This window comes from Tamandua tetradactyla, chromosome 9 (assembly GCF_023851605.1).
Source record: "Tamandua tetradactyla isolate mTamTet1 chromosome 9, mTamTet1.pri, whole genome shotgun sequence".
NCBI classification, from domain to species: Eukaryota; Metazoa; Chordata; class Mammalia; order Pilosa; family Myrmecophagidae; genus Tamandua; species Tamandua tetradactyla.
This window is the reverse complement of record NC_135335.1, coordinates 85,569,278-85,581,633: the sequence shown is the minus strand read 5'-3', so window position 1 is coordinate 85,581,633 and position 12,356 is coordinate 85,569,278. Positions and strand designations below refer to the sequence as shown.

Here is a 12,356-nt window from a genome sequence, read left to right as displayed (position 1 = left end):
ACACATTCTTAAGGTACAGCAGTGGTAATCACTACCTAAGCAGGAAGCCTGAAACTGGAGTTTTGCCATTTAGGTGTTGATATTTTTAAATGGGAAGGGGAAAGTATAAGTAATAGGATTTTCAAACTGTCTCCCAAACAAATAAAGGAAATCACATTAAGAATTCAGAATGTATGAAATGGAAGTAGTTGAAAATAATAGGATGGTCTGAAATATTCTTGATATGTTTTCATAAAATATTTTGCCACTATATTTTTTATTTATTCTTTTACAATTCTTACTTTAGGTTATTTTGCCGTTTGACTCCTCCTTTATGTCTTAATTTCTTGGGATTAACCCATATGGATTCATCCATCTCTCACCAAAATACTCAGCCAACCGCTTATACATCTGTAAGTATGGTTGAGAAACAGAGCTCTGTAAGAGATGTGTTTTGTGTAGTTCTGTTAATGCTGGCAGGAAAGTTCTCTGGTATTATTGGGATCTTTTTTTTTTTTTTTTAATATATTTTTTGTATTTTTTATTTTTATTTTTTCTCTATATTATCATTTTATTTCTTTTTCTGTTGTCTTGCTATTGGGATCTTTTTTTTAAATAATTAAAACTTTCAAGGGTTATATGGGAATGAATAAAAGTGATTTAACTTTTATTTAAAAAGATGGTTTTAGTTCACATGCATCAACAGTCATGATCTAAAATAATATTAACTTATATTTATAGTCTTAATGTATATGCCAGTTTCAGTAATAGTTATAAAATATTAGCTTTCTTTAGGAAAAACTTAATGAAAAACAAATTTTTAAAAATTTGTTAGATCTTTATGCTTTTTGAGAAGTCCAAATGTATTGATATAATTACATAAAGACAAGTTTTCTGATGATGCAAAGAAATAAGTACAGAACTTTGTTGATTTAATTTATTTTTTTCTTTCTCTTCAGATTATGGGTTCCATGAAAGTTTTATCCTTTATTGCAGATGGATTTTATATATATTATCCTATGTTGGTGGTAATTCTCTGCATTGCTACTTATTTTAGGTAAGGGACTTAACATTGATTATTCTACATACTCTTTCCAGCATCTGAATATCCTTTCTCCTTAAGGCTCTTTTAAATATTAATGGTTGGTTTTTAGTTATTGTTTGTTTTATTGTGATTTTAGAAAGAGTGGGAAAAGCCTGAAGAGCTACTTGAATGACCAGGTCAGAGTATCCCTCTGAGGATATTTTAAGGAAAAAAGAGTTATTCGATTTTTTTTTTTTTTTTTTGGTAAGCATGAACATATTTATTGCAGTATATCTGTTCTTTAGTCTGGTTGAAAAAGAAACATTCTTCCATCTTTCCAAATAAATTGTGGTGAATTTATGCATAGTAAAGTTTAAGTTTTCCAGCATTAATTAATTGCTTTTGTTTTTTTTTTAAAGTATTTGCTAGGAGGATAGAGGTACTCTCAACAAATGTATCACTTGGCTCTGTATTTTTTTTTCCCAAGTCAAATCCCAGGAGGCTTTATTTTTTTTTAAACACTTTTTTTTATTTTGTAATGTAATATTTATACAAAAAAGCAATTTCCAAGTATATTTAACAAGTATTTAAAGAACAGGTTTTTAAGTTTGTTATGGATTACAGTTTGATGATTTTTCATTTTTTCTTAAGGCTGCTCCAAGACACTGGAGACCAGCAGGAATATCAATATAATGATTCAGCAGTCATACTCATTTGTAAAATCCTGTCTTCTCTGTTATACTCCTCCTTCTTTTTAAATAACATATATACATGAAAGTAGTACATTTCAAAGTACATAGGAACAATTAGTTATTAGTTGTAGAACAGATTTCAGAGTTTGGTATGGATTACAGTTCCACAATTTTAGGTTTTTATTTCTAGCTGCTCTAAGGTACTGGAGGCTTAAAGAAATATCAGTATAATGATTCAGCACTCATACGTTAAACCTGACCTTCTATGTATAACTCCACTATCACCTTTGATCTTTCTCTCCCTCTTTAGGGATATTTGGGCTATTCTAACTTTTTCATGTTGGAAGGGGCTGTTAATAATATGGGATGGGGGATGGAACTAGTTGATGCTCTGGAGAGGCTGGCTTCTCTGTATTTTAGGACTTACCTGGTCCACAGATCCATCTGGAGGTTGTAGGTTTTGGAGAGCTACCCTAATGCATGGAACCTTTGTAGAATCTTGTATAATGTCCTAGGTATTCTTTAGGATTGGGAGGAATGGTTTTGGTTGGAGTTTGGCAAATTTTGATAGGTAGCAATGAGTAACTGAAGCCTGTGTAAGAATGATCTCCATTGTAGCCTCGTGACTGTATTCGAACTCTCTTGCCACTGATACCTTATTTGTTATACTTCTTTTTCCCCTTTTGGTCAGGATGGTATTGTTGATCCCATGGTGCCAGGACCAGGCTTATCCCTGGGGGTCATCTTCCACACCACCAGGGAGACTTTCATTCCTGGATATCATGTCCCACATAGTGGAGGGCAATGGTTTCACTTGCAGATTAGGGTTAGAGAGAGAGAGGCCACACCTGAGCAACAAAAGAGGTCCTCCAGAGGTGACTCTTAGGCATGCCTATAGGTAGGCTAAGCTTCTCTACTACATACATAAGCTTCATAAGAGCCTCAAGATCATGGACTTGGCCTATTGATTTCAGTGTCCTTAATTTTTGGCACAGTATCTGGGGTTTTACCTGTGGTAAAGTTTAATAGTTCAATAATTTTTCTCCCATCCCTAAAGGGACTTTGCTAATACTTTTTTATTATCTGCTTAATGTACTCTGGGATGTATGGAGGCATTACATTAAGCTGTACAGGATTAAAGGCTCTTATTCTTATTCTGGGCTCCCTGTGTTTGGATTGTTTAAGTGATCTGTCTAGACAGGTTGAGTTAGGTTAGAGTTATTCTATTTTGTTATAAGTATTTAATTACAAAGTGAGAGGATTAATTACAGGATGTTAACTCTAAGTCCAGGCCTTTGACTCTGACGTTGCAGCCAATATATCTTGTAGAACACTCCCTTGCAAGCTTCTGTCCAAACATAAATTGGCCATAGGAAATTTCCCCATGAACATTGCTGGGTTTCTAGATGCTTCAGATCATAGCTACAAAGGGTCAAGTGAGGAGCAGGTATAGTAAGTCATGTAGGGCTGGAAGAGGAATTTTCCCCTAGTTTTGGAAAGTATATGGGCTGCTCTTTTGTGGTTGTACAAAGTGGTAAAATCTTGGCAGGCATCAGACTTTTGAGTTAAAGGTTGTGCTTGTTTCTAAGCACACTGTCTTCCCTACCTCCATATGTCCTGCATTCTGATCAGCTGTTGTTTGCCCTCTTTCACTGCATTAAATGCTCCATGACACACCAATAATAACACTTTCAAAAGCATGTTATTGATGTTTAATCAGTTTGCTCTTCTAAAAACATCTCATCCAAGTACTTTATATTTAAATCTTCTAGTATTACTATAGTTATTACAAAGTATTGATTAAACAGATATTGCTTGAATTAAATTTTCTACTAAATTTTCAAAAATATTTATCATTTCATAAATTAGCTGAAGGATTATAATTTAAAATAAAACTGTTAATATGAATTTATAGCAAATCATCTTTTTATTATACAATAGATTTGTACTGTGAAAATGATCTATTAAGGAAGACACAAATCATACTTTGTCCAGAACTAAGTTTTGATTATATACGTAGTCATTTTAAAAGTTTATAAAACTATTTAAAGAACAGTAAAAGTGTGCAATATATAAAATATATCTTTTCATGTTAGTTATGTTGGCAAGATTGGCAACTTTTCTTATCTTACTAGCTTGTTAAATGGATCTAGTGATATATGGATAAGATAATTCTTTGCCAACTATATAAACCCTTAAATATAATAAGTTATTATAACTAAAAGCAGCATTGTTAAACTTAAAAACATTAGAAACTTTGCTCTAGAGTTAATTAGGAGGACAAACTTTGAGTGCCATTTTGTCTTTAAAGGAAAAGGTCTTTCTGGGCTTCTCATACTGAGGTATAGAAGGATATACAAATGGTGAAAGAATACTTTAAATCATAGAATAAACGTAACCGTCTACCTGAAACCCAATTTTACTCAATGGTAACTCATAAAACATTCCATTTATATTAAAATAAGTAGATATATTATGTATTAGCCATATTCTTGTGCCTTTTTAATGTAAAACAGATCTTCGCTGTCTTGTAACTGCCTCTCCCCCCCACCCCATTTTCTGTTCCTCTCAACACACACACACACTCACCCATTTGCTCTCTCTCCTCGCTTTGTATGTGTACATGTTCAGGATTCCACCATTAAAGTACATCAGTTTGTAAAAACCTTGTGATAGACACTCCTTTTATCCAGTGTATGAGAGGATGAGTAATAAAGTAAAGACGTGCATGAAAAAAAAAAATAGGTTGAGAATATGGGGGAAAAAAATACCCCTATATAAATTATGGCAGTAGTTATAGTACTACTTTAATAATCTTTCATCAGTTGTAACAAGTATAACTACTGTTCAAAAACAGATTTACAAAGAGTATTGTCAACTGTAACAAATTCTGCAGTTATTGCAGGTGTTGGTGGAATGGTGTATAGGAATCCTATATTTTATGCATGATTGGTCTGTAAACCCACTTCTCTAAGGCAAAAAAAATAAATTGTTTTAAGGATGTCAGTGAAAAAAAATCAAGAGCTAATATAAAGAGAATAGCTTAGACTTTATTTTGTCTTGGATTTAAATCCGGCTCTAATTAACTGAGTGATTTTTAGCAGAATATTTCAACTTAACCCCTTAGGCCTCTGCTTCCCTATCTATAAAGTGATATTCATTTCTTAGGGTTATTATAAGAATTAAGCAAGAAACTATCTGTAAACATAGTAGGAATTAAATAAAAAGTTATCTAATTTTCTGATGCAGAATACGATCTTAATAAATATTAATCCCTCCCAGCCATTCATCACTTCCTTCCTTATGGTTCATATTATCAGACTCTCATCCTGTACAACAATCAGATTTAAGGCCAAAAAGTTATAAGGTGATAGCCCCCAGATAAGATATAATAATCATTTCAGAGTATTTAATAAAAGCCATTGAATAGAATTAATCAGCTCTCTGGAAAACATGAAAATAAATTTGTACAACTTTCTAAACCAAAATAGTTTGTAATTGGAAATATTATGTATGTGTGTTTCCAATACTAAAGCTGACATTTTAATATAAAAGAGGAATCAGTTGGTCTTACATTATAACTGTTGTTCAGCATGCTGGCATAACAATTTTTTGAGGGTATGTTAATGACCTGATTTAATTTCCTTCCTATATTAATTTCCTAAGCCTGCCTTAACAAATTACTACCAAGTGAGTGGTAATTTGTTAAGACAGCTTGGGAACATGCTGTTTGAATCTGCTTGATTTCCAGCAGTTCATGGGAGATAATGATATGACATCAGACTTAGTTGTGAAGGAAAATAATAAGATATGCCTTTTAAATAAATGAAGGGAGGGTGCATGAGTGGTTCAGTGGTATAATGCTCGCCTTCCATGTGAGAGACCCGGGTTCGATCCCTGGACCATGTACCTCAAAAAAAAAAAAAAGTTAAACTAAATGAAGGGGACATTCTAAGAGTCAAAATTTATTGTCTCTCAATTTTAGAAACTAGATATCCGAAATCAAGGTGTCAACAAGATCATGCTTCCTTTGAAGGCTCTAGGGAAGAATCTTTCTCAACTCTTATACCTTTTGCTGTTTGCTAGCAGTTTTGGCATTCCTTAGTTTGTAGATACATCACTCCAGTCTGCCTCCATCTTCTGATGGCCGTCTTCTCCCTGTGTGTCCTTGTCTCTTATTCTTCTTATAAGGACATTAGTCATATTGGATTAAGAATCTACCGTACTCCAGTATGACCTCATCTTAACTAAGTACATCTGCAGTGACCCCATTTCCAAATAAAGTCACATTCAAGATACTGGAAATTAGGACTTCAGCATATCTATTTCGGTGAAACAATCCATAATACTTCTACAAGAAATCTGACTATAAGTACATACTCTAATCATTGGCATATTGGGCATAAGCTTCTTGGAGAGGGAAAGAGAAATAATTATTTCTTAAAGAAAGGCAAATGTTTCCCTATGTAACTTGCCATGATAACTTATGATAAGGCATAAGCCATACTTCTTTGGGGGAGGGGAGAGGTGACAGTGCTTAAGAATAGTTTTTAATCTAAACATTGACAGTATGGCATAATGCTTGTCTTTTTTTTTTTTAATCCATTTTTATTAGCTTGGGAACCCGCTGCTTGAATCTGCTTGGTTTCCAGCAGTTCATGGGAGATAATGATATGACATCAGACTTAGTCGATGAAGGAAAAGAATTAATCAGACGAGGTAAGATTTGTCTTTTAAAATAAAATGATGAAGGGAAGATCCTGAGAGTCAAAATATAAAATTAATGTTGGTATAATTTGTAAATAATTTTAATATGTCTTAAATTATAAATCAATGCAGTTTTGTTAGCTAAAAATTTGCATACACCCTACTTAGCAAAATTAATTTGAAAACTTAATTATTTCTTCTGCCGTTTAAAAAATTTCTGTAACACACATTAGTATTTCTACCACTGAGTAGTACCCTTTGCATACTCTTAAAGTCATTTTTATATTTGCCTTGAAATGTATTTGCTAAGTTCTGTATAACCATAAAACTCATTAAATTAAGGAATCAGCAATTTAGTTTTCTATAAGAAGTCATGCAGACAAGCCTGTTTTTTTAGAATGTGATGATCATTAACATCCTACTAGAATATATGGCATTTATTAGACTCTAATTGCAAAATTGAGTTATTACATTTACTGATGTTTAAGTGATGTTAAGATAGAAAAAAACAGTCTGCATTTTGGGACATTGATTCTTAGACATTCTTCCTACCTTGGTCTGGGGCTTTTTTGAGATCATTAGTTTAATGTAAGCCACATGTAGCTCTCTTAGGAAGATTGTGTCTAGTTGATGTAATAGTTCTGTTGTTTCTTGCATGAATCAAACCTCATCTGTAGTATATCTTGTACTAGTATATTAGTTTGCGAGGGCTGCCATGACAAATACCACACATTGTGTTGTCTTGAACAACAAGAATTTATTGTTTCATGGTTCTGGAGGCCAAGAATCCAAAGTCAAGGTCTGAAGAGGCCATGCTTTCTCTGAGAATCTTGTTTCTGGTGCTATATTGCCACAATACTTGGGGTTCCTTGGCTTACATCTCTACCTCTGTCACATGGTGATCGCCATCATTCTCAGGCTTCTTCTAATCTCATGGTTCTACTAACTGGCTGTGCTGGAATATCCTCTGCCTCCTAAGGATTATAGTCGTATGGTTTAAGGCCCGCCCTCATTCAGTTTAACCTCCTCAAATAGGATCTTTGAAGATCCTATTCACAAGTGAGTCCACACCTTAATTAAAAATAACATCTTCAATGGTCTTATTTACAAAATGGTCATACCCATTGAACATGTCTTTTGTGAGGTACATGATTCAATCCCCAAAACCTAGGTTATACTTCTAAGAGTTAAAATGGACAAATCAGAAGCTGTTTAGAGAAGGACAGCCAGAATTATGAGTTTGTAGAGCATATCCAATGTGAAAAATGCACTGAAGAAACTAGGTATATAACAAGGGGAATAATCTTATGTAGAAAGAAGAGAGATGTGACCTGAATTTAGAAAATAGAAACAAAAGTTACAGAGAAACTTTTCAGGTCTCTATTACAAAGAACTTTTCCCTTAAAGCTATTTACACAGAGGCTAGAAGATTCTCTACAACAGAGATAGAAAAGGCATTTGCTATGGAGTGAGGTGATGTCAAAGATCCTTTCCAGCAATATATCTATTATGTTTGACTTCATAACAATTTAAAAGAAAATGGTCATAGTCTGTACCTTTACTTCAGTTACTGTACTTCTGATTAAACCATGTTGTATCAAAATTGAGAGTACTTTTCTGTCTCTAGAGAAGAGAAAAAGGCAAAGGCAAGAAGAAGGTGAAAATCGAAGAAGAGTAAGTACAATACTTATTAAATTGCTCTAGCCTAAAATTAATGCAAAATAATATAAAAATTTTACTGATTTGGAAAATTGACTAAAGACCTCAGTACAGTGGAAAATGACAGAATTATATTTTTAAAGAAAAGTTGTAATGTTTTCAAATATGGTAGAGGTTCCTGTCAGACCTGTCCTAAAAACTCGTTAGAAATAAATTATTTCATTTGTGTCCATCTACCAAAGTTTATTGGCTAAAGTGAGGTACTCAGTAAGTATTTGTTAAGTTAATGAATGAATTCATGAAGTTTTGCTATTAAAGTGGTTTTCAAAATTGGAAATTGTTAGGCTTTTTTTTGTAATATTACATTAATTTTATTCCTCTGTAATTTTCCATCAGTCTTTCATTTGCTGAGACAAACTAAACTCCTTCAAAGTGAAAAGGAAATCAGTGACAAAAATCATCACAGATACTACAGATTTTCAGTACCTGTGTTAACTCCAATTTCTGAATGTATTCTTTAGGAGTTATTGAAACCACTTTTTACTTCATATTGATGTTTTTTGCAACAGCAATTAAAGTGTTTCTTCCACAAGTCAAGTCCTCTTAAGAAAGAGCAGTTATTCATTTCTTGAAATATTTTAACATTATAGCTCTCTCCATTTGTAGCTTTCATCAAGGAGTTCCTCCTCCTTAGCCCACCCCCCCAAATAAAATAATACACTGTTAAAAGAAAAAAACAATTATGCTGGGGAAATGAAGAGTCAGAGAAAACCTGATAATTTTCTTTGAATATTTTAGAGTATATCATGTACAGAAGGCATAACAAGAACCATGTGATCTATATTACTGGGAGATAATTATTTCACCTCTTACGTTAGTTTGCAAGCTGCCAGAATGCAATATACCAGAACTGGAATGGCTTTTTTAGGGGGGGCAGGGGTGGTGCATGGTCCAGGAATCGAACCCAGGTCTCCTGCATGGAAGGTGGGCATTCTACCACTGAACCACATGTGCACCCAACTGGAATGGCTTTTAATAAGGGGAATTTAATAAGTTACAAGTTTACAGTTCTAAGGAAGTGAAAGTGTCCAAATTAAGGCACCAGCAAGAGGTTACTTTCACTCAGGAAAGGCCTGTTGGTAAAGAACACCTTTCAGCTGGGTAGTCATGTGACTGGCATCTGCTCATCCCCTGCTCCTTGCCTCTGATGCCTTCAGCCTCTGTTCCTGTAGGCATTTCTAAGTTTGCTTCTCCAGGGCTGGCTTTCATCTCTTGGCTCCCCTTGGCTCTCTCCAGGTTCTGGCTTGCTTAACATTTCATGGCAATGTCTGCTGGGCTCTAAGCATCACCAGACATCTGCATCTCTGTTTTCAGTGTTTCCGAATCTCATGTCAGCTCTGCTTGAAGTTTCTGTTGGCTCTGAAGCTTCTATCGTTTCTGGGGGCTCTGTCCTTTCTGACTCTCTCCAAAATGTTTCCTCTTTTAAAGGATTCCAGTAAACTTACCAAGATCCACCTGGAATGCATGGAGTCACAGCTCCTTCTAATCAAAAGTTAACACCCACAGTTGGGTGTGTCACATCTGCATGGAGAAAATGTAATAAAAATTTCCAACCTATGGTGTTGAATCAGAATTAAAAGAAAGAGTTGCTCCCACAAGATTGGATCAGGCTTAAAACATGGCTTTTCTGGGGTACATAATAGATTCAAACTGACACATCTTTCTCTGAGAATTTCTAACTTTTACAGTTGAGCAGAAATGCAGTGGATTGCTCAAACATAATAATTTCCATATCATCAAAAATTGTCTGTCATGAATATTTTATAGTGAAACTCAGCACTGCATAGGAGATCGAATTAGGTGGCATAATGCCCTTTCAATTCTAAGATTTTAATTAACAGAATCCCGATTAATAGGGTTTTAAACTGCAGTTAAGAATATTCACTGTACCGTATGAGTAATGATCTAATTGTGTTTGTATATAGTTTTGCAACAGAAAATGACTTTTCATATCTGTAATATTTATAGTTTATTTGGGTAAAAGAAAATTTCGTATCTTAATCTTTATGACTTCTCATAATTTATACATGGTCAAGGTAAACATGTTCTAGTACTATCGTTTAGATATTTTAGATGCAAAATTGAATAAGTTAACATAATAGCTAGGAAAATTCTATGATGTCTTCATTTGTAAAAGTTTAGAGACTATTAAATCATGTAAAGGTAAAATCACTATTGATTTATGGGTGGTTTTGTTTGCTTATTCGTTGTTTTGTTTTGATTTTTGGCATGGGCAGACTCCGGGAATCAAATCTGGGTCTCAGGCATGGCAGGTTAGAATTCTGCCACTGAGCCACTATTGCACCACCCTGATTTATGGTTTTTAAAGGCACTATGCTAATTATATTTATCTGATGAATTTCTGAAAAAAAAATTATATTACTCCACATAGTCAATCTGTTGACACTAATAATTGTTTTCTGGTGACTTCTTTTGTTATATATTCATTTGTGTTTCTTTCCTAGGAATGGAAGGAACGTTATGGACACAATAGAGAAGATTCCACGAGAAATAGAAATGTTCATACTGACCCAAAAGAATTAAATTTCTCAGATATTGGTAGCAACCGGTGTAAGTAGTTTATTTTCTAGTTCTCTTAGAACTTTTTTCCTTAAGCTTGCTTAGACAGAGGCTAAGAATCAGGATGCCTATCAAGAAATGCCTTTGTAGAATTATAAATATGCCTCTGTGGTGACTTTCCTTTCTCACATACCTTGGTGTGTATAGAAGGGAGGTGAAAATATGTATTCTGGTAGGGGAAGGAAAAATTGAGACATGAAATGAATAGTTGTAAGTATATTAACCTAAGTAAAATCAGCACTTATCAAAAGCATGTACTAGGCATATATTATTTTTATTATTTACCTAGATGTTTTTCTTTTCTATTGGTGGGTTATTCAGTCATTTTTATAATAACTTATTGACTGACCCATATATATCAAACACTTTCCCAAGTATACAGGGGTACAAAGAAGATAAAATTTCCTGTCTTTAGGATGCTCATGTTTTAGTAAGGACAAAAGCCACCTGCCGTTTGGGTGGGTTAGAAGGCCCAGAAGCCATCTGTCACTGACGAGAAACCTACTTTCACCTAGGACCCTGCACTGAGTGGAAGAGGGAAATTGTTTTTATTTGAGGAAGATGCAGGAATGGTGAGAGCGCTCCACCATTGGGGCTTCAGTGCAAAGGGGCCAGCCTAAAGTGGATGAAGGAGCAAGAAAACCAGGACCCCTTCCCCACCAATACGAGCTTTGCACTAAGTTCCAAAGAATAGCAATCTGTTGGTAGAGAGGTAGAAACACAGAGAGAGAGACTTTTTTTTAGCACAGGCACGCAGAGCCTGCTCAACTAAGAATACCGAAATAATACTTCTGTTATTTAAGGCCCTACTAAGCACAAGTCAGTGACAATGAAACCTGTAGGGACTTCAACAGCAACAAAGCTCAAACTTCAGATTAGATTGAAAGTTTCTTAACATTGATGACCTTCTAAAAGACATGTGCTCATTCCTTGGCATAATTATTTATTTCAGTCTCTTTGTTTTATATGCAATATAAATGAATAGGTAAGATAAGAGGAGACACAAAGCCTTAGGATAACGAACTAGAAAGGATCTGATTTGTGATAGACAGTAGTTGCAGAATGATTGAGGAAAAATGAAGAGACTTGCACTTGGGGGAGAGTCCAGAATTGGCTAACTCAGATTTTCTAAAAGAACTCTGTTATAGGTCTTTTGAAATTAAAGAACTGCTGCTCAAAATACGAGGGGAATTTAGATTATGAAGAAATCCCCATCCACATGGAGAATGGAGAGTTAATTCCCTGTATCTCTAATGACCAGTATAGTAGCCATCATCTACTTGCGGCTGTTGAGCACTTGCAACGTGGATGTTGCCCCATGTTGAAAATAATACTTTGGATATATTATGTTAAGTAAGATATCTAAACTTAATCTCACCTTTTTTATGTTTTTTAATGTCGCTTCTAAAAAATAAAAAATTAAATATGCAGCTAGTATTTAATTTCTTTCATACAGTACTGTCCTAGATTATTGATTATGGATAAAAAGACTCAGACCTTTCTTTAAGAGCACCTTAAAGAAAATCCTAGCCAAGAAATGAGATTGCTTAAAAGCTGTAGCAGCTACCTGGTCTCAACTGTGAAACCAACTGATACTGGATTTGATAGTGAACACTTTCATTACTGCAATACCATAGTTAATAAGAACTCTGATT

The 12,356-nt window shown here is 34.3% G+C and overlaps 1 protein-coding gene across 2 annotated transcripts in view; it reads left to right on the top strand.

Annotated features, from left to right (window-relative positions):
* The window catches only part of LMBRD2 (LMBR1 domain containing 2), an 89,774-nt gene that overhangs the window by 62,165 nt on the left and 15,253 nt on the right, over positions 1 to 12,356 (top strand). For both annotated transcript variants that reach the window (XM_077116972.1, XM_077116973.1), the window contains 5 exons: positions 287 to 392; positions 939 to 1,036; positions 6,311 to 6,414; positions 8,030 to 8,076; positions 10,587 to 10,692. In XM_077116972.1, the coding sequence (XP_076973087.1) occupies positions 287 to 392; positions 939 to 1,036; positions 6,311 to 6,414; positions 8,030 to 8,076; positions 10,587 to 10,692 (461 nt within the window). The remainder of the gene's footprint in view (positions 1 to 286; positions 393 to 938; positions 1,037 to 6,310; positions 6,415 to 8,029; positions 8,077 to 10,586; positions 10,693 to 12,356) is intronic.